The sequence below is a fragment of the Syngnathus acus genome, chromosome 21, assembly GCF_901709675.1.
Source record: "Syngnathus acus chromosome 21, fSynAcu1.2, whole genome shotgun sequence".
Taxonomy (NCBI): Eukaryota; Metazoa; Chordata; class Actinopteri; order Syngnathiformes; family Syngnathidae; genus Syngnathus; species Syngnathus acus.
In genome coordinates this window covers 6,349,672-6,369,983 of record NC_051105.1, presented here as the reverse complement: position 1 = coordinate 6,369,983, position 20,312 = coordinate 6,349,672, and the positions used below count along the sequence as shown (strand labels likewise).

The 20,312-nt window shown below is 44.8% G+C and overlaps 1 protein-coding gene and 1 long non-coding RNA gene across 2 annotated transcripts; both read right to left on the bottom strand.

The window, feature by feature from the left end:
- Window positions 1-5,971: 5,971 nt before the first annotated feature.
- irs2b (insulin receptor substrate 2b) lies at window positions 5,972-17,507 on the bottom strand. The gene is made up of 2 exons (XM_037240109.1): window positions 14,074-17,507; window positions 5,972-6,911 (listed from the first exon to the last, which is right to left on the bottom strand). Exons 1-2 carry the CDS (start codon window positions 17,423-17,425, stop codon window positions 6,907-6,909), a joined length of 3,357 nt encoding a protein of 1,118 aa, XP_037096004.1. The 5' UTR covers window positions 17,426-17,507; the 3' UTR covers window positions 5,972-6,906.
- Window positions 17,508-17,946: 439 nt separating this feature from the next.
- On the bottom strand, window positions 17,947-20,312 carry LOC119115561. The gene is made up of 3 exons (XR_005096164.1): window positions 20,136-20,312; window positions 18,947-19,045; window positions 17,947-18,200 (listed from the first exon to the last, which is right to left on the bottom strand). It is a non-coding gene; the product is annotated as an uncharacterized LOC119115561 (long non-coding RNA).

Genomic DNA, 20,312 nt, shown 5'->3' with positions numbered 1-20,312 from the left:
ACAGCATTCCCAAACAGGAAGTGCTTTTTGAGTGAAAGACGGAAACACAAATGGGTGTGCCCCAGGGTATTTGCTCTCTCTTGTCAATTTGTCATCCAGTTCCTCCAGTGTGTGTGCGTGCGTGTGTGTGTGTGCATGTGTGTGCGTGCGCGCAACATGGACAAACAAGGCGAAAAATAAAAAAATGGTGTTTGCATTCCTTCCGCTTGCTTCTGTGAGAAATAAATGATGAATGGTTGAAGTAGCAAATCTGCAGCCACATCTTAAAATGCATTAAAACAATATATAGTATACTTTTACTTTATGAAATGTATTTTTCTCAAGCCAATTCCGAAAAACTAAGATACTTTATTTTCAATAATCTAGGACCATAAATGTAGTGGTATAGCTTATACTATACACTACATTTATGGTCCTATAAAAATAGACACTTGATTGACCAATATAAACCTGCAATCATCAATATAATGGGCAAATAGAGTAATACATATTTAGAATTTACACTTTGCAAAAGTAGAAGTAAATAGTCAGTGGGCGGCTAATAATCAGTGACAATCACAAACTATAAACAACATACTATAAATCAATCTTGAAGGTGGGTGAGTAGTTAAGTGGGGATTTAGTGGGGTATGGGGGGGGGGGTCCTCATACGGCCTCAGAGCTTATTGGCTTTTAAAACACACACACGGATACTTAAGGAGACGCAACGTTGCAGACAGCTTTCCGGAAGAAGACCATTTCCTGTGGAGCTGCTGTAGGTCTCTGTCCATAAGGACGGCTCTCTTGGGCCAAAGCTACACTTTAGGACATTTTGTATATGGACACACTGCTACCACACACACATGAGCACTTAAATACTCTCCAGCTAGGATAAATCATCAGATTTTAAATCAGATTAAATAACACGTCTCTGTTATGCAGAAGTACAGGGAACCTCAATTTAATAATAATTTTCGACTTTCATTGAAAAATCTTTTTTTTTTAATTACCAAAAATTAAGACTGTAACATGAAAAAATAAAAAAAAACAATATAAAATAATTGATTATAAATAATAATATATTTTGACATGACTATGCTTAAAAGAAAGTGCCCGGTGGAAGAATTGGGTACTGCTTGTTACCTCTCCAATGACCCCACCACTAGATTGATAGATAACAAATAGCAATAATATATCTCTGCATCACACAGTAGATACAATTAGACCGAGTCCTAGCCTTAATTACCATTTTAATTAGCACGGTTGCGGGAATGAATAATCCGCCGGCATATGGTTAAATGTGCAAAAGCGTTGATCTCGCTGGTGCTTTAATCCCACCCACCTCCAGAGGCTGTTGTAACATGCTGCTTAATGACTATTGCTGAGGAGGGGGTGGGGCCTGCGAGGCTAAACAATAACAGGAGCTATCCTAGGTTAGGGCCCACGCCCAAAAGGCTGGTCGCACACTTTCTCCCCAAGTCAAACTCAAAATAAACAAACGCAAAGGAAGAAATAAATGTGTCGTCTGCTCTTTCTTTTGAGAGACTATTAAATCATAGTACTCATTTCATACTGAAAAGAAAAAAAAGTAGTTAAAATAGTTGAGACTAAAGATTAAAATGCGGTAAAACAAGAATAAAGACATACTTATTCAAGCACAAGAATAAAGTTGTACACCATCACTAGTACAAAAGAGTACAGACGGCCAGAAACTGCCAGGTCGAAATAGCTGACTCGCTAGTGACATGGGCTCTCGCTCGGAAAGAACTTGGTTCGATCCCAGGTGTCAGCATATACCTACATGTGCTTTTAGAATTGGAACCTCGCTGCATTTGCAAACAAATGCAAGTATTTATGTGTAAATACATAAGGTGGCCCGCCCCCAATTTGGCGGAGCAAACCAATGGATCATGCCCACTACCTAGGGGGCGGGGTAGAATCCAGTAGTGTAAGGGGCGGGGTGAAGAGAGTTAGGGTTCCAAAGTAGGGTTTAAAGCTAGGGTTAGGGGCGGGCCTCCTTATGTATTTACACATAAATACTTGCATTTGTTTGCATATGCGTACGCAGCGAGGGTCCAATTCTAAAAGCACATTCAGGTATATGCTCACACCTGGGCTCGAACTAAGTTCTTTCCGAGCGAGAGCCCGTATCACCAACCAGTCGGCTATTTCGACCTGGCAGCCCCACGCCCGCCCTCACCCCCACTTTCTGATTGGCTGTTTGATCTGTGACATCACTCGGACACTCCATTAGGTACACCGCCATTGTCAAAGGTCACAGGTGTCAAGCTCTAGTCTTCGGGGCCGCATTCCAACATGTTTTCCAAGATCCCCTCGTTAAGTGCACCTGCGTGAAAGGTTTTGGGCATTTTCACGTTCTGCAGGAGCTAAAACTTTTCCCGCAGGTGCACTTAACGAGGGAATCTCACGGACACTCCATTAGGTACACCGCCATTTTCAAGTGTACCTCATAACAGGCCACTTTATTAGGGAAATATCATGGTCAAAGGTCAGGTGTCAAGCTCTAGTCTTCGGGGCCGCATTCCAACATGTTTTCCAAGAGTCCCTCGTTAAGTGCACCTGCGTGAAAAGTTTTGGTCATTTTCACGTTCTACAGGAGCTAAAACTTTTCACGCAGGTGCACTTAACGAGGGAATCACACGGACACTCCATTAGGTACACCGCCATTTTTTCAAGTGTACCTAATAACAGGCCACTTTATTAGGGAAATATCATGGTCAAAGGTCACAGGTGTCAAGCTCTAGTCTTCGGGGCCGCATTCCAACATGTTTTCCAAGATCCCCTCGTTAAGTGCACCTGCGTGAAAAGTTTTGGGCATTTTCACGTTCTGCAGGAGCTAAAACTTTTCACGCAGGTGCACTTAACGAGGGAATCACACGGACACTCCATTAGGTACACCGCCATTTTTTCAAGTGTACCTAATAACAGGCCACTTTATTAGGGAAATATCATGGTCAAAGGTCACAGGTGTCAAGCTCTAGTCTTCGGGGCCGCATTCCAACATGTTTTCCAAGAGTCCCTCGTTAAGTGCACCTGCGTGAAAAGTTTTGGTCATTTTCACGTTCTACAGGAGCTAAAACTTTTCACGCAGGTGCACTTAACGAGGGAATCACACGGACACTCCATTAGGTACACCGCCATTTTTTCAAGTGTACCTAATAACAGGCCACTTTATTAGGGAAATATCATGGTCAAAGGTCACAGGTGTCAAGCTCTAGTCTTCGGGGCCGCATTCCAACATGTTTTCCAAGAGTCCCTCGTTAAGTGCACCTGCGTGAAAAGTTTTGGTCATTTTCACGTTCTACAGGAGCTAAAACTTTTCACGCAGGTGCACTTAACGAGGGAATCACACGGACACTCCATTAGGTACACCGCCATTTTTTCAAGTGTACCTAATAACAGGCCACTTTATTAGGGAAATATCATGGTCAAAGGTCACAGGTGTCAAGCTCTAGTCTTCGGGGCCGCATTCCAACATGTTTTCCAAGAGTCCCTCGTTAAGTGCACCTGCGTGAAAAGTTTTGGTCATTTTCACGTTCTACAGGAGCTAAAACTTTTCACGCAGGTGTACTTAACGAGGGAACCACACGGACACTCCATTAGGTACACCGCCATTTTCAAAAACTGTCACTTTCATTTACAAAAGAAATACAATTTAAAGAATATTTAGTATTTATTTTTATTCAATTATTCGACTCTCCATACATATATAGGAATAGAACTTTACGTCTTTTGTTGTAATATAACTGATTTTAATGTAGAAGCTGGTGTAACCCTTAACAGATTTCTGTTGGTGGTGTGCCTCGAGACTTTTTTCCGATGAAAAGGTGTGCCGTGAATGAAAAAAGGTTGGGAAACACTGTGTTAGACAATAAGACCATTTCTATTAATTTTTTTATTTATATTTTAACATTGGAAGCATAACATTTTCCAAAATGTCTTGATAAAATGAGAAACAATGATACAAGGAAACGTAGAAATTATTTCAATGATAAACAAAGTAATGTATTTATTTGTCAGAGACAAAATAGAACAATAAACAGAGCATAAGCAGGCATCTTAAATAATATCAATATTTATTCCATGTGTCTAAAAAGAACCAATACAATCTAAAGCAAAGACGTAAGTTTAAATTATCATCTCTTAGTCGCATCACAATAATAAGCAAGAAGTGAATTATTTACAGTGGGGTGGGCGGGGGAAAACACAGCAAATCAGCCGGGCACCCCCAACAGTCATTTTTAGATGCTTTCATCAAGATACACGACCCATATGCAAAACACTGCTCAAACACCAAATGGGCTCGATTAGCAAATTTCAAATTTGAAGAAAAAGAAAAAAACACGTACAAACCGCAACAATCAAAAAAATCATTATTTAGAGTTTCATAAACAAATAGACAATATTTGTACATTTGGTACACCTTGGTAAGTAAACTAGATTTGAATCGTGTAAATATTGCATATGCCATTTGTACCCAAGTATCAAGAATGAATTAGGTCAAGTATGAATTTCTTGTAAAATTTGCAGTTACAGCATTAAAAAAATGGTGGCATCGGCTTTCACAATACTCCCATCAGGGTTATCAAATTATTTGAAAACACAAAAAAAGGAAGGGGTGGGGGGAATCAAAGCCAAACCAGAAGTGGTTAGCGTATAACTTAATCAGTGCTTCTGTTGTATCACGCCAACACAAACTATGTACAGTAAAAACAGCATAAGTTATTTAACTTAAAGTTTTGTTGTTGTCATAACGTCACACTATTTACAGTCTTGAAGTACCAGTGGATCCAGATAAACAGCAACAATGCTCATCCTGGTGTGTGTTGTGTCGGTCGATGTTTTCGTTGGCTTTTCATTGTTGTGGTTGTTCATTGGGATTGTGCGTTCCCAGCCTTGGAACGCAGCGTGTACTACATTCAATGCGTCTTGTGTTACAATCTAGACAAGTTTGTAAGTGCAAGACCATGCTTTTGCTGCGTCAGCGTCCCATAATGCGACAAAACCGACCACGTGGCTCGGCGCTGCAGTGAGGCAACAGGTGAGTGGGTCTGTGTGCACTGTTCAGTTAAGATCAGGGATGGGCATTTGATGACTTTTTATTGATTGACGGTTGGGAAAATGAGCAATCAATTAATTGATTAATTGTTCAACGACTCCTCTGTAAAAGTGTGGTGGGAAAAAAATAGCACAAGTTGTAGTTTTAAGAATTCAGTGCAAATGTGATCAGAAATAGCCAGAATAAAGTTGCAGAATTATAAATTGTGAATTGATTCTAAAATTCAAAATTTTAAAAAGAAATAGTTTCTATAAAACTCCTAAAGCTGTAATTTTATGGGAATAAAGTTTAATTGTTCTTACGGGAATATAATAGATTATATTGAGAAAAAAATTTAATGGTCAAACGACAAAAAAAACAATGGAGTCGCATTTGATAATTTTTTGATAAAAAGTTCAATTCTATGAGTAAAACTGTAATGGTAGAAAACTAATTATATACAAAAAAAAATAGATGGAATTTTCTACAAAAAAACATATTTGCGGGAAAAATACACCTGAAAATCATTCATATTTAAAGCCAACTGCAGTACTTTCGGACTGCAACTTTTTACTTGTAGCCCTATGATTTTTCATTTTTTGCATGAATTTCTACTTAAGTGAGATGATAACCTCTCTCTGGATGTTCTGAACTCCTGTTGCAGTATCTTAAAGAACAGAACAATGCTGACGTCTTCTTTAAACCACTAACTGCACCTCTGCTGGTTGTAGTCAATTTCGACTTTAATTATTGATCACTTCCCGACAATCAACCAAATTCTATCACTCTGCCCATCCCTAGTTAAGACAACTTCAAACATTCCATTTTGTCACAACTTCCTGCAGGCGGCGCGGGCGGGTATGCAGGGGACTACAGGTGAACAGGTCCAAAGTGTTGTGACTTTGGCTCAGACAGGCCACAGATGTACCTGGGTGGTGCAGCGGTGTTTGAGCGTGACATCATCGCTCTCCAGGAACGCAAGGATAGAAAATCCTTCCATCCCGCCCCCCGCCGGGTGAATAAATATAGACATCTTTCATACATCATCTTGTCTTAAATGTACCGTGGAAATCTCAGAGTGGCTCATTCTTTGCGGATCGGTTCAGTTGTGGAGGGTTGCTAGGTCCAGACGAAACAGCCCATCAGGGGCGAGAGTAAGGCTTTGGATTGGTGATTTTCTTAAAAAAAAAAGTTTTAAAAAATAAATATTTCATATATCTTCATATCAACTAAGGGGGGGGTTTAACCAACCTGTTTTTGTTTGTTTTGTTGAGGTAGGTTTTTCTTAAGCAAACTTTTTTTTTTTTTAAATATGTACCTAAATGCCACCTTTATAGAAATTCACACATTTGGAAAAGGTTTTGCCAAATGCATACATCCGCGTTAAATAAATAAATATTTAGTATGCATTTTTTTCTGCATGTGTGTGCATGTGATCTCCAAGTTTGGTGTCTTCTCAGGTCAGACCACCAGTTCAAACTCTGTTATTATCGGTAACCAAAATAATATATATCCAACACGATATAATAACTTGTGTAGTCATTTCGCAGATAAATAAAATGGTTATCAAGAGTTAATAGTTGGTACGACAGTTTGTTTCTTTAAGTCATCTAGTCCAGCAGCATCAATGGATGGCGCCTCATCGTTTTGGTGCCAAGGGAAGATTTGGGGCCAAAGGTCAAGTGTCCGTGTTGCCGTGGTGACTGTCGCCTCCGTGACCTCGCAGAGATGGCGGCGAGGGTCAAAGGACATGTGGGTGGCAGCCCGCGGTCCAGCTGTTGCCGAGGCGACGTCATCACATGGAGGCGGCGGACCGACCTGACGGCCAGGAGAAGAGGAAAGGGGGAGAGGGGCTGAGCCAGTGGCCTTCATTCTGAAAGAGAGAAGGGAAAACATATGATGACAATGATGACAATGAACTCAGATTTTTTTTCCAAAGAAAAGGTTGGAATATTACAAAACTAAAATGAATAGAACTGTTGTTGATGTTGTATTTGGGCAAAAAAGTCCAAATCTTACAAAAGCTGTAGTCTTTCAAAGGGGAAAAAAAAGAGGTTGACTAAAATTACATTTTGGGAGAAAATAAAAGTTTTTTTTTTAATAAATCCATATTGACAGTTGTGTGTGTGTGTGTGTGTGAGTGTGTGTGTGTGTGTGTGTGTGTGGTCAAATGGATTCCCCCACTTTGAAGATCACTTATTCCTTACTTGGTAACAAAGTGTGTGCTCCTCAGTCAGTGCCTTTAAAACAGCGTCGTACACACAACACCGGTATTCCAGACTGAATACACACACTCCAAATAAAACATGCAAATGTCACTCCCACACACACCACAGTGACATATTCTTATTTATTCTCATTCATGCAGTCGCCACAGTGTCGCTTTCTGTCCCAGTGGAAAACACTGCTGAACTCTGACCCCCACACACTTGCTTGGGAGCTTTCATTTGCATGCAGCTATCAAACGGCAGCGGAAATGTCGGCCGACAACACACACGCACAAATACACACGGCTGGGCCGGCAGGCCACATTTTTGTCCCCCGCTCGCCGTCTCCTCTCCCCTCTCTCTCGTCCCCTCCCCCGGAGGTGAACAAGAGCTGTTTTCACAAAGCTCGATGTGATCGTTCATTCTCTAAAACAAACCTTTCATTCAGGCCAAGCTGACCCCCCCCCTCCCCACAACACTCCCTACTAAAAACACACACACTTTGTTCTCCTGTTTTTGACTAAAAAGAAAAATCTTAGAATCATGTCAGGGTTTTTTTTTTTTTGTTCAGTGGATGACTCATTTTGGGGAAAACAGACATTTAATTTGGCTCCTCTAATGGTTCCTCATGGTTGTTTGGGTTCATTAGAGGGCAAGAAAAGAGAGAATCAAGAAGAAAGAGTTTGGGGAGAGGTGGAAAAACCACAGTAACAGAATCAACCTGACTGAGAGGACCGGGAATGCAGTGAGGTCATGGGACCGTCGGCCTGTAACAATCTGTGTGTGTATGTGCTGGTCCAGACAGTGGCCTGTCGGGGCAAACACTTGGGTGAGAATGACTGAGATGTGCCGGGAAAATGAATCACTGACAGCGTGGATTAATAACACGCTGCAGAGGAAACAAATAAATAAATGTCATGTCTCAACGCGACCACACACCAGACAACAGGGGTGTGTGGAAAAAGGGGTGTTACTGAAACAAAGGGAGCGAGGTCTATCAAGGAATGAACCCGATGGCTACTCAACCCCTGTCCTGCTTTTCGGTGGGGGTGCCCTCTTTCAGTTCCTCCCACAACCATGACGACCGCCCACCCTCACCGACTGTTCATTATTTATTTAGCTCGCAGGCTAAACTTAGCCCAGCTCCATTCAGGGCTAGGACACTGGGGAGTGTTATTGGCGGCCGAGTCTCTTCCGACGTAAACATGTCCACTGCAGCCTCCCTCACTGAGCGTATCTCATGTAAATGGCCATAAATGTGAAAAATAAGACAGCAAACCCATAAAAACGTGGTGGGGGGGGATTTCTATTGGCATCAAGCATGACTGGTAAAAACGACAAACTTAAGGCCGTGTCCCACTGAGGAATTTGCGAAGGGATCCAATGTCGAGTTGTTGTCAGGGTTCGATCAAGGTCGCAAGTTAGCCATTCGCTACTTTTGCCAACAGTCGTAAAGTTCAGGTTGTACCAAATTAATCTCTGTTCTCACGGAGAATACGTAAGTAACATAAATGCCAAGCCAGTAAGTAGCAATAGCAGTTCCTCATAGGTCCTATTGGAAGTAATTTTTTGTGGTTTGGGTTTGTGAAACCAGCCACCAAATATTCTTACACACCTGCTATGGGTGTATTTAAAGTGTTAGTAAAAATTGAACTATGCTAAGAAAATATAATTTTGTCTTAAAATAATCTGTTTTCAGTTTGCTATTCCTGGCTCCAACGTGTCATGTAAACAACTCCAAGAGTGAAAAGAGCAGAAATGATGACAAGTCTTCTCCCTCAGAGATGAACAGGCTGGGATATGTTGTGTTTACATTCCAGCCTCCCGCCGGCTGACTCCTCCCTGATCTATCGCAGGGCTCTACTACACAAACACCGAATGCCTCGTGACCTATGACCTCCCACGGCATGGGCCTGTCCGACGCACAGCACGAAAACAAGCCCTGCTCGCTCACCTCAACCTTTGCTAGTGGCGTGGACATGACCTCCAATCACAGTATCCCCTTGAGTGACTTGCACACATTTGGGAGGAAACCCCCATTTTTATATCCAGCGATTTCATCATATAGCGACATATAAAGTACGTTTTCTATCAATTAATTGTATTTTGCATATTGAGCACACACGTAAGGTGCCGGTGATATGTTCGTTTACTTGGTCACCATTCTACTATAGTCACTTTTAGTGTGTGTGGCTTTAAACAGTGGCTGGTGAGTGACGTGGGTGTCAATAATGAGAGTCGGCTGGAGGTATTTGGTGTGAGTTGAGGCCATCGACAACTCATCTTGTGGGCCTGTTTTCTTACTGTTTGTTTGTTCAGAGAAGCGAAAGTGCACAAGTGGCTGTGTGTTTCCTTGACCACTTTTGGTGACAATACAATATGCTATTACTTGTGATGCTAGGCTCGATTAAATTAGCTAACATTAATACGTTATTTGTGTTGGCAATCGTGCTTTTGTGGTACAAATTGCGTTTAATCGACTTGTTAAGTGTAAAATGATCTCAAACTTTTAACATTGTTTTTTACAAATTCTTTGGCTCACCCTCATTGCGCCAACTTATATCTACACAGAGCGATATGCGCAACTGCAGTAACATTAGTCTGTGTGGGGAAGAATGATCCCTGCAAAGCTCTGAGGCAAAGACTTTGCTTCAACCTTTTCTTGTAATCGAATTATTCAAGTTACTGGATCAATAATTGCATTTGATTTTTATTTTCTTCTCGAGGCGATCACAACTTGATTAAAGAACCTGTGCCTGTTCTGTCAAATAAAACTACATAATATTGAAGGGGGGGGGTAATTAATTACTTTTCTTTTCAGTCCATCATGGCAATGGTTGCTTACTAACAAACACAAATTGGGAAAAAAAAAAAGTTTATCCTGGCTCTACATTCAGTATAAAACGGTCATATGAAGGGGCCGAGTTTGCTGAGACACGCTCGCATCACGCAGCAGCTCGAGACAAAACAAGCGGCTCAACAATGTTTAATCCTGAAGTGAACGTAAGCCTTCTTACCTCCAAGCTAAATTGGGGATAGGTTGACTTTGTTTTTATCTGCGACTGGAACATCCTGCCCTAGTGTACTCTCAAGAGTTATGTATCACACTCACTGTGACTGTGCAGAGTTGCAGGGGGAGGGAGACGGGGAGTACAGGACAGGTGAGGGCAAGAAACAAAGTGTTCCTTTCCTCTGTTGTCATCAAAGAGTCTTGTTGGGCTGACTTTGGAAAAGTGCACTTTGTACCTCTGTAACTTGCTCATTAAAATGCAAAGAAGTCGGGGTGATTATCAGTGAGGTATCAAAACTATGCCAGAGCTGTTTGTTCTTGTTTTTGGAAGCTCGTGATTACAACAGCAACCTTTAATCAAGTTTGATAAGCTTTGGTTGCTAAACAAGTCATTAGGACATCCTCCGCGGACTCTGGTGCAAGAAGCCATAGCAAAACTGGCCCACAGAGGTATGGAAAACAAGAGAAAATACACAACACTGATGCCAAATAAAGCATGTGTGTGTGTGTCAACAGAAGAGGGGGCTTGCTGTAGGATGATTGTGGGGGTAGGCGTAGGTTGCGTCACATGATTTCTGCAAAACAGAAAGCGATGCCTGGAGAGACGAGGCGGAGAATCGGGGGGGGAGGGATGATGCAAAAAAAAAAAAAGGGGGAGGGGTTTGGTGTAAGGCTTCTGAACACACCCTCTTGCACCCCTCCGCCACACTCCTCCACTTCCACCTTCTCCCTGTTGTTGTGGCAGATGGTGGCCGGTCATTAGCGTATTGTCACTCTCCTCCTAAAAGAGCCAGATAACCAGTGAGTGCTGCTTGGCGGGGCAGGTGCAAATACTCCTGACTCAACCCCCCCCCACACACACACAAACACCTCTACACACAAAACACACTCACACACAACCCTCTCGACCATCTGCTGGCGGCTGCGCATATGCAGACAGGAAGACGCAGAAAGTGGAACGGTGTGTGCGTTGGGCTGCTAAATTCGGCAAGGCATGGAGGGAGTGAGTCAGATTCTCCCCTAAATGCAACCATGCAAGACGGCTGTTACAACAGAGGGTGGGGGGAGGGGGTCGGGCGTATGTGAAGGGGGGGGGGGGGGGGGTTGGCTAAATAGATGAAAGGCAGCCTCAGAAAAAATATGGTAAAAAGTAATCCACACGCTTCTATGATGTGGCTTGATGCATTTCGCTGTAGTTCAAAGGTCACTAAAGTGACATTGCAGCAGGGTCAGGAGGTGTGCCCTTGAAGGCTAAACGGTGGAACTACTGCTTCAAAACTACTAACCAATCGACTGCCTGGCCTATTAAAAGTGATCCACAGCACACAGAAACAAAAAAGTCCATATATAGGGATATAGAATGCAGCCCCCCTCTTATTCATTCACATGTGTGTTGAATTTTAGAACAGCAACTGCCTCCCTCCCTCTCACCCCCTCCTCACTGTGAGCCCACACTCCTTCCCTCTCCGCCCCACGGGGTGACTGCAAATCCCAAATGAGGACATGGGATTTAAGTTCCGAATGTTTCAAACTGCAGCACTGAAGGGAATGTAAACTATGGGCTCAGTAGGTTGATAACAAGAAAATGTGGCATAGCTTGCGGAAGGCGACGCCTCGTCTCTCCCTTGATTGCTAAGAAGCATGCGTTTAGTCATTTGGAAGGAGTAGAAGAAGAAGAAACGGGAGATAGCAAATGTTCATACAACCCAAACATGCGGCCATACAGCCATGTTTGTGAAGTTGTTTGCAGAAAAAAAAAAGTCCCCCATCCCCCTTCAGAGTCTTCCATGCTGCCAGGTTAGAAAAACAAGTGAGCATTCACCTCTCCCAGCAACCTTTGCACACCGCCCCACATTCCAGGCCTGAAACCCGGTACCTGACAATTGATAAACAACTGACTCACTTGTTTTCCTGGGGAACCCGATGACTCGCACGGAGTACCGCGAAAAGCGTCAGAGCTGGCTCAGAGACTAAAAGACAGACTAGTCGATAAGTTTCAACCATTTTTGGAGAAGATCGAATACCAATTTTTCTGACAGGTACACCAATTTTAATTCAAGGTCCGATTTATTTTCCTGACATTCCCATCCTGGTAATAATTGAATCCCTTCACAATAATGGTGAGTGTAAAAGTGGAAAATATCATGATGGAAATATTTCCGAATGGTTATTGGAATAACAAAAGGTAAATATTTCCCGTTAAATGAGTCAGAATGTATCATGTCTGCTTCTTTACATTCAAATTTTTTACAAACATGACTTCTGGGAAAAGCCCCGATTTTGGTCTTTCATGACTGCGTTTCACATTAGTTTAGCAGTTAGCATTGGCATGTCCAATCTTTTCTCTGGTTGCTCGTATGTTGCTTGCTGAGTGATTCTTCTTGTAAGTGTAGTTTTTTTGTCATTACGGAGGCGAGGATTAGTTATTTAGAGGAGAGGACCCGCACCCCGAAGCTCACAGCTGAGCAAGTTAGCTTAGCGCCTAGCGTTCACGAGGAGCCGGGAAAGCAATAACTCAGGAGGATGGGCGTCAGTGTGATGTGGACGCGACGCTTTTTTAACCAGCTTGTAGCCAATTGGTTAGTAACCTGTCAGGGATAAAAGCGCATAACTTTGAAGATCACAAATCGCATTATCTCCGATCACGATTTCAATTCCAAACACGATAACTTGTTCAGTCCTACTAGCAAAGAAACAATCTCTGTCATGAAAGCACAAACAGCAATTAACAAGACTTCGCAACCATCCTGCCCCGTGATTGTCTTTTCGGATAACAGTGACTTCTGAAATGCCGCTGCTTGGTCACCTATCCGTGTAAATAATCCCTGCCTTTGAGAGTTGCATGAAAAGCCAGTGATGCAACAGCGTAGAGAACAAGGTGAAAGGTGATATTTTGATGGCAACTGTTCTTTCCCGGAAAGACAACCCATCAACGGTGTAGTAGTCAGCCGTATAAAGACAATAGGACCAAATAGAGGACCAATAAACCGGCTTTACAATCAGGCATAAAAACAAGGATCTCTGCTGGTGTTACTACTTTAAATGAGCCGGTGTAGTAACATGCGTCACTAGTAAAGATGAAACACTGACGTGGTATAAAACTACGTCTCATGAGCTCAAGTCAGCCAATAAGAATAGAGAAACAGCCCGAAGCATGAATTTTAATGGTGTTAGGAATAGAATGGGGCATTCTGGATCGGGTGTTGTTGTATCATCACAACGTGGTATCCGTGCAGCCCAACGTAAAAGAAAGGTTGAGCAAACAGCTCCCCTTCACATCACTGTCCTGTGAAATTTCTCGTTGTGTCATGGGTGTGACGAGGGGGTGACTAATTCTACCTAAACATCGCCGCCTGCATCTCACAGCAATGTTTGGTACAACTTTCCTCGGTCGCGGTGACTTATACAACTGCACAAAGGCCAGGCGTGTGTGTGAGCACAGATGATATGATATGCCGTCTAGTGTTCTTTTGCTCTGTTTTTGTTACATAATGTAGGTTGGTATGTTGTCGAGCATCAAGGCGTAAAGCACGCTACATTCTTTTTGATTAGGTGCACAAAAATACATTCTGATTACCAGCTTTGAGCTAAGAGTCAGCGCGGCAGAGTCCAGTGACTACGAGGCCGGCTGCAGGCAGGAATACTGCGCTCTCACAATTTTTCACAACTTGGGAATGAAAATGAGCCTAGCGCTGCTTAGCAACCACCAGTCAATCCGCAGAGTACACAGAAGCACTACGACAGATCCTGCTCCACTCCCTTCATGAATGAAAGCCTCCTGAATGAATGTGTGTACAACATATAGTAGTGGCGCTCACCTTTCACAGCAGCAGCAGTCGTCTCCTTGAATCCCAAACTGGCGTAGGGGCTGGAGTTGAAGCCATTCATACCATCTTTGCAGCCACAGGCAGTCTTGAATCTCAAGAGTCCATCACATCCCCCTAACCGGCACCCACCGAGAGTACCCTCCATCAAGTTTAAGGCAATGTAGTTGAGTCCATTCTGATAGCCGGCGGACGTCTCCCTGCACATCGGGGTGCTGCCGCCATAGTCCTCATCGGGTCCCTCCGAGTCCCGCACGCCATGGGAGACGTTCTCCACCGAGGCCGAGCTGTGGCGCTTGGTGTCGTGGGCAAAGGATGGGCACACGGGTGTGACAGTGGTAGTAGAAGAGAAGGTCTCGGAGCTGTGTCGCCGGCGTCCCTGAGGGTCAGCGCGAATTACTTTGGCCCCCCGATGTGGATCTGCAAGGGGGACATTCAGCGAAGGTCCACTGAGGAGAAAAGAATCCACGGGCACCGCTGGTACTCCGTCCGCCACAAGGCTGCTGTCAAGACTCAGTCTATGGACACAGGCGGTCGGGCTGGTCGGGAGAGGGGCATTGTCGGTGGCGCAGAGAGGACCGAGTGTCATCTCGGTGTAGTCGTCTTTGACTGCAGTCGGCTGACACGCCGGACTCGTGTGATGCTGGAGAGGATATTCATCCACCACGCCTCTCACCTCTTCCTGTCCCTCTACGCCTTCGCCCTCCTCCTCCTCCCGGTTCAAACTCACAGTCTTGGGCGAGGCGAGGTCCACGTTAACATAGTCCGAAAGTGGTATAGATCCCTCATCTGCACACTTTGAGGCTTCAGCGGATTCCACCGCGTCACTGGAAGCACTGCTGAAGTCGATGTTAATATATTCCCCTGGGCTGCGTGGCTCAGAGGGGAGCGGGTGTTCACTCATACATGGTAAGGTTCTGAGAGAATCTAGAGCCAGGCGGGTGGGACGACACGCCCTACTCCTGTGCGCCAGAACTCCACTGTCTCTGAGAGGAGAAGGGGCAGATGAAGGGGTGCCCGGTGTCACAGAGTCTCCCAAAGTCACAGGGCAGTAGTTGGACTCCTCTTCGATCCGCTGCTTCTGCAAACACATCACCACGTATTGGTCTGTGTCAGTGGAGCCGTTGCGCTGCAATTGGCCCTTAAGTGAATGTGGCAGCGTGCTATAAGAATAAGGCTGTCTGTGTTGTTGCTCTCCTCCAGAAGAACTAAGGATGTGGTGGTCTCGAGGCGTGTGGTCACCGGGAGACATGTTCAGGTACTCTCCGTTGGTGAGCTTTCCGTCAGTGCTCTCCATTGACATTTTGATTCCGCACCACATGCGCATGTAGCCGTTGTCCTCGAGGGAAACGCTGCCTGGGGAGACAGTATGCGGGCCCAGCCCTGCTGCAGAGGAGGGGTGCGATCGGGGGTTGATGATCTGCTTCGGAGCAGAGACACACATGGGGCTCATCGGCATGTAGGGGTCGTTCTTAGCACCTGATGTATGAGGTGCCACGCCTGGCATCATAGGCATGTAACCACTGTCGCCTTGGAGACAGTTTGGTCCCGTCCGGACATCCCTGTACTCATCTGGAAAGGTTCCTTTAGGAGAGGCTGTGAGACATCGGCGAGAAGACTGGCTTCCACTCGTGTAAGTGGCCCTCATTAACGTGTACTCGTCGAGGGAGGCCGAAGACACTTGAGGGAGACACCTCTGCTGCCGGGGGGTGGTCAGAGAGTATGTACGCTTTCGATAAGCCTTGTCCAACTCCGAGTACCACCGATAGCCATTCTGGTTCGGCTGTTCCATCACCATGTAGCCATCGAGCCTGCTGCCATCCCGGGAGGGAGGAGTGTCAGCTCTGAGAGACTCTGGGGTGTTGCTCCCGTACGTGAGAGGCAGCCGGAGGTCGCGTGCGTCCGCGGGGCTCGTGCCGTACTCCTCACACGATATGAAACCGGCGTCACTCGGGGAGCCCGAAAAAGAGGCACTACAGCTGGAGGGACGAGGTGCGCTGTTATCCGGACACGAGGTCAGGCTCACAAGACTGGGGGCGGTCATCGGCGGGGAATGAGACAGCGGCATGGACATGGACTTACTGTGTTGCAGGGAGGAGGATTCAAACGTCCGACATGGGCGTGCCGTGATGGTGTGAGACCTGCTCAGGAGGGTGCGGCGGACCCCCGGGCTGAGGGGGCTCCCGTTCACCGAAATAGGGCGTGTCATGGTGCCGTCGCCCTCACTGGCCGTGCGTATCCGACAAGAGGAGAATTTACCCACAGGTGAGGTTGTGGCCATGCTGTCAGTGCGCGACCGCCGGAGTAGACCGGTCTGGCTGGGGGGGAGGTGGTTCAGGTGCCGCCTCGTGGGCACGGAGATGGGGTTGGTACCCGATGACTGGCTTTTGCTGCGAGGGCGGAATTCAGACAACTCCTTCATTGCTTTCATAGCTTCCAGGATGGTTTCGTGGATGTTCTGCGCCACGACAGAATCATCTGCCTGCATCCAAAGCTCGCCGGGTCCGGTGGCTGCAGAGCGACCCACCTCGATGAAGAAGAAGCTGTCAGAGTGGCCGCACCTCCGGATGTTCATCAGCTGCAAAATGACCGCGGCCACCTCCGTGTTGAGTTTCACAAAACTGATAGTCCGACTGGATAAGCAGAGTCTGTACACTCCGGTTAAATTCCTGCTCTGCCCCAAGCCTTTGGATTTCATGTTGACCTGCCATACCTCCTTGTAGGCAGCGCTAACCGGCGTGATCACGCCGTAGCTCGTCTCGTCGAACCCCACCAGCGAGGACGCGGAGTTGGACGCCGACCCGTCGAACACTCTCCCCTCCGCGATCAAATCCGTCAGCACCCGGTACCATTCTTCCTGCTCGCTCTCGCTGTCGGCGGCCACGGCAAAGTACTCGTCCTTGGTGTAGAGCGCGATGAGATATTTGTGTTTGGCGTCCGCTCGCTTGTTGACGTTCAGGCAGCAGTCCAGCGGGATGACCCGCTTGGCAGCAGACTTGTTCCTCCATTTCTTCTCGCTCTCGTAGTACTCCAGCCGGGCAGGGCAGCCCTCGCCGGGCTCCCTGAGTACGAAGAATCGCTTGTGGCCGTGCTTGTGCTTCCTCAGGTAGCCGCACTTCTTCACGCCGGCAGCCGGTCGTTGGGGTCCGGCATCGTTCGGCGGACTCGCCATTCTACTCTTCAAACACTTACGAGGAGGAAGAAGAATTGGAGGACACTCGACGTTAGTTTTTGTTTTTACGCTTCGATCGTCCTCTTGCTTCCCCCACGGCTGAGCGATAAATAACACATGTCTGCTGCTGCTTCTGATCGTGCTGGTGTCCGGACTGGGGAGGGGAAACAACATGTGACCATTTACACACTCAATGGGGGAGGAGGAGGAGGGTGGAAGGGGGAGAAGAAAAAATACGCACGCAGCCAGTGGGCGGTGCGCGCTCAGCTCATTGGGCTCATTGGTGGATTGAGCGTGAATAAAAGAGGGGAGGAAAGCCTCCTTACTACCGTCACTCTGCCCCCTTCCGACCTGTTTGAGCCAAGTCAGGGATCCGTTTATTTATTTATAGCAGAGAAAGCATTTGGCTGCGTTGATGCAGCCTCCTTTTTACGTCATTAGATCTCTTTCATCACTTCAAAGCAGCCTCACACTTTTCTTTTTAAAAGCATCTATCTATCTATCTATCTATCTATCTATCTATCTATCTATCTATCTATCTATCTATCTATCTATCTGATCATCTTTATATTTATTTTAGTCTAAATTAGCAAGATGAAATACTTGGCTCAGTATGATGCTGTGAAGTTCTGCATTGCCAACGTCAATTACAAAAATAAACATACTGTGCCTTCCAAATAATAAGCTTGGTCGAATGGTTGCTTTATTGTCTTTGTAAATGCAGGTTTTATTGGATTATGCAAGTGTTCCCAATTTTTCACAACCTGTTTGTCCGTAAAACGGAGGCATATTCCAAATATGGTTGTTTGTGGAGAAAAAAAAGAAGATGATGTCAGGAATATTCATGCGTCAGAGGCTGGCAGTGTGCGCACAGAACAAGTGCCGGAGCCAGCTGGGTACCGAGACGTGTTTGGGATGAGGATGAAGATGGAGTGAAGGTGCGACGTTCCTGAAGAAAAGAAACATGAGACATGAATATATGCAAGCGATGCTGCTTTAGTGACAACATTTTGTTGCAGTAATTGCATGCAACCAAGATGTTACAACCCCCCCTCAAACGCAGCCCAGCCCCCATGAATGTACTCACACATCCCTCTCCATTATATTCTAATTTTTCTTCACAATCCACTTTGCTGGCTCAGCACCAAATGGTGCCTTTTCTTTTCCTTTTCAGAGGCAAGGTCGATTATCATGCCCGGTGCAGGTCAATTATACCACCACGGTTTAACCTTGATGTCACTATAGGAGTAAGAAAACTGAGATTTTACTCAGTAGTCTCATAGACTAATAAATAATAAATAATAATAAATAAATAATAAAGTGTCCAGTGACTAAATATGATGTCTTTCATGCATGGCACATGTGTTTTGCACACTTGTCTTTGCAACATTTGAAACCGTGCACCTTAAGTGCTCAAAGCCATATTTGATATAAATAGATGTGGTGCTCAGATATCTCTCTTTAGAATTAGCATTGGTTCCCTCCTCACTGTCAGTTCATGTTGGGTCACCACTCAAAGCATGTGACCGTTCACTCGCACATAAGTAACAACAGGAATGATTAAAACTGTTTAGATTATATTTAACAATTATTTATCAAAACACTTGAAGTCAAATATTTAAAACAAATTATTGGGAAAAAAACGGATTGATCTACAGTGATCAAAATTAGTGTGCTCCTTCCTGTCAGAATCACCTTGTATGACCTGCTGTTTGCGAGACAGGCCCAAAATGATCTGGAGGCGGGTGGTGTGAAATCAAAGCAGGGGCTATGACAATATCTTTTTTGCATATTCTGCAAATCATAACAAATGCAAATCAGCACCCTATAAAGTAGCAATAAGGTGGGACTGGGGGGAGGGGGGCGTCAACAAAACCCAATATGAACGTGACGCGCCCTTGCCCTTTTCTTTTGTAACAACATGAATATTTATCATTCCTCCAATTTACACAGCATGGTGCATTCATTTACAAGTTAATTAAATGGACGAATGAATCTGATTTACACGCTTTTAAATCGGACCTCTGATCTACAGAGTATGAAGCCATTAGAGTTTTTATAGGTTTAGTAATTTAGGGAAAAGGGCAAAAGCTGTCTAACATGACAACACAACAAGGACCATCATCAATTTTCTTTCTTCAGAGGAACTTCCCAATTTTAAAGAGTTCAATTAAATAAATTCTATTGTATTTATTTACTGTGCTTATTTGAACCAAGAGAGGGTTAGGTTCAAGTTTGGTTGGATAAAAATGAAAATGTTACTGCTAATTGAATTCAGTTTCAATTTGTTCAAAGATGATGCTTTGTGAGAATTTAAGATGTTGTGATCTTGTACGTTTTAATTTGATTTTTATATATTTTGTTTTTTAGGTCAAGCAAAAGAATGTTGCTGGCCATTACTGCTAGCTTGCTAACAAATAATGTGAGGCATGTATTGTTGCAGACAGGCAATAAGGCAGTGACCTTCTGATCCAAATGGCTGTGACCTCTAACCTGACAGGCCAGATGGTTGTTTGTTGCACAAGCCCATCTCGGGAAAGAGATGAAATGTTTTCATGGAAGGTGATTAGGCATCCATTCAGGCCCAATCATAATGAAAAAAATGATAACTGGTGTGGTTGAGGTGACTTCAACATCTGTATTTTGCATTTTGTGGTCTGAATTAGTTGCCCATGGAAGCACACCTGGGTTTGGGTTAAAGCGTGTACACTCCATCATACAAACCATGCAGACAGTTTGGCAGCTGTTTGAAACACAAGCGGGACAGGGTGAGCAGTCAAGTCGTAGCTCTTTGTCGCTGAACAGTGCAGTCGGTAGTTTAGACTTGACGCGGTGGGTGATTTACTGTACTTGTGCAGTGTGAGCCAATATGGCAGGCACAAACCTGTGAGAAGTGGTTTGCTTTAGATCGTTGCCTCCATTAACTTTCTGATGCAACAACAAATTCCTGCTGCGTCATCACCATGGGAACGGCGCTCATCTCATCTATTAGGCAACGACATCTTAAATAAAAATCATATTCAAAGTCTATGTTTTACTCCAAGAATGAAGAAGACGTTAG

Bases quoted from the DNA above. Each gene is read 5' to 3' on its own strand.
- irs2b (XM_037240109.1), bottom strand. From the start codon at position 17,425: ATGTTGTTTCCCCTCCCCAGTCCGGACACCAGCACGATCAGAAGCAGC.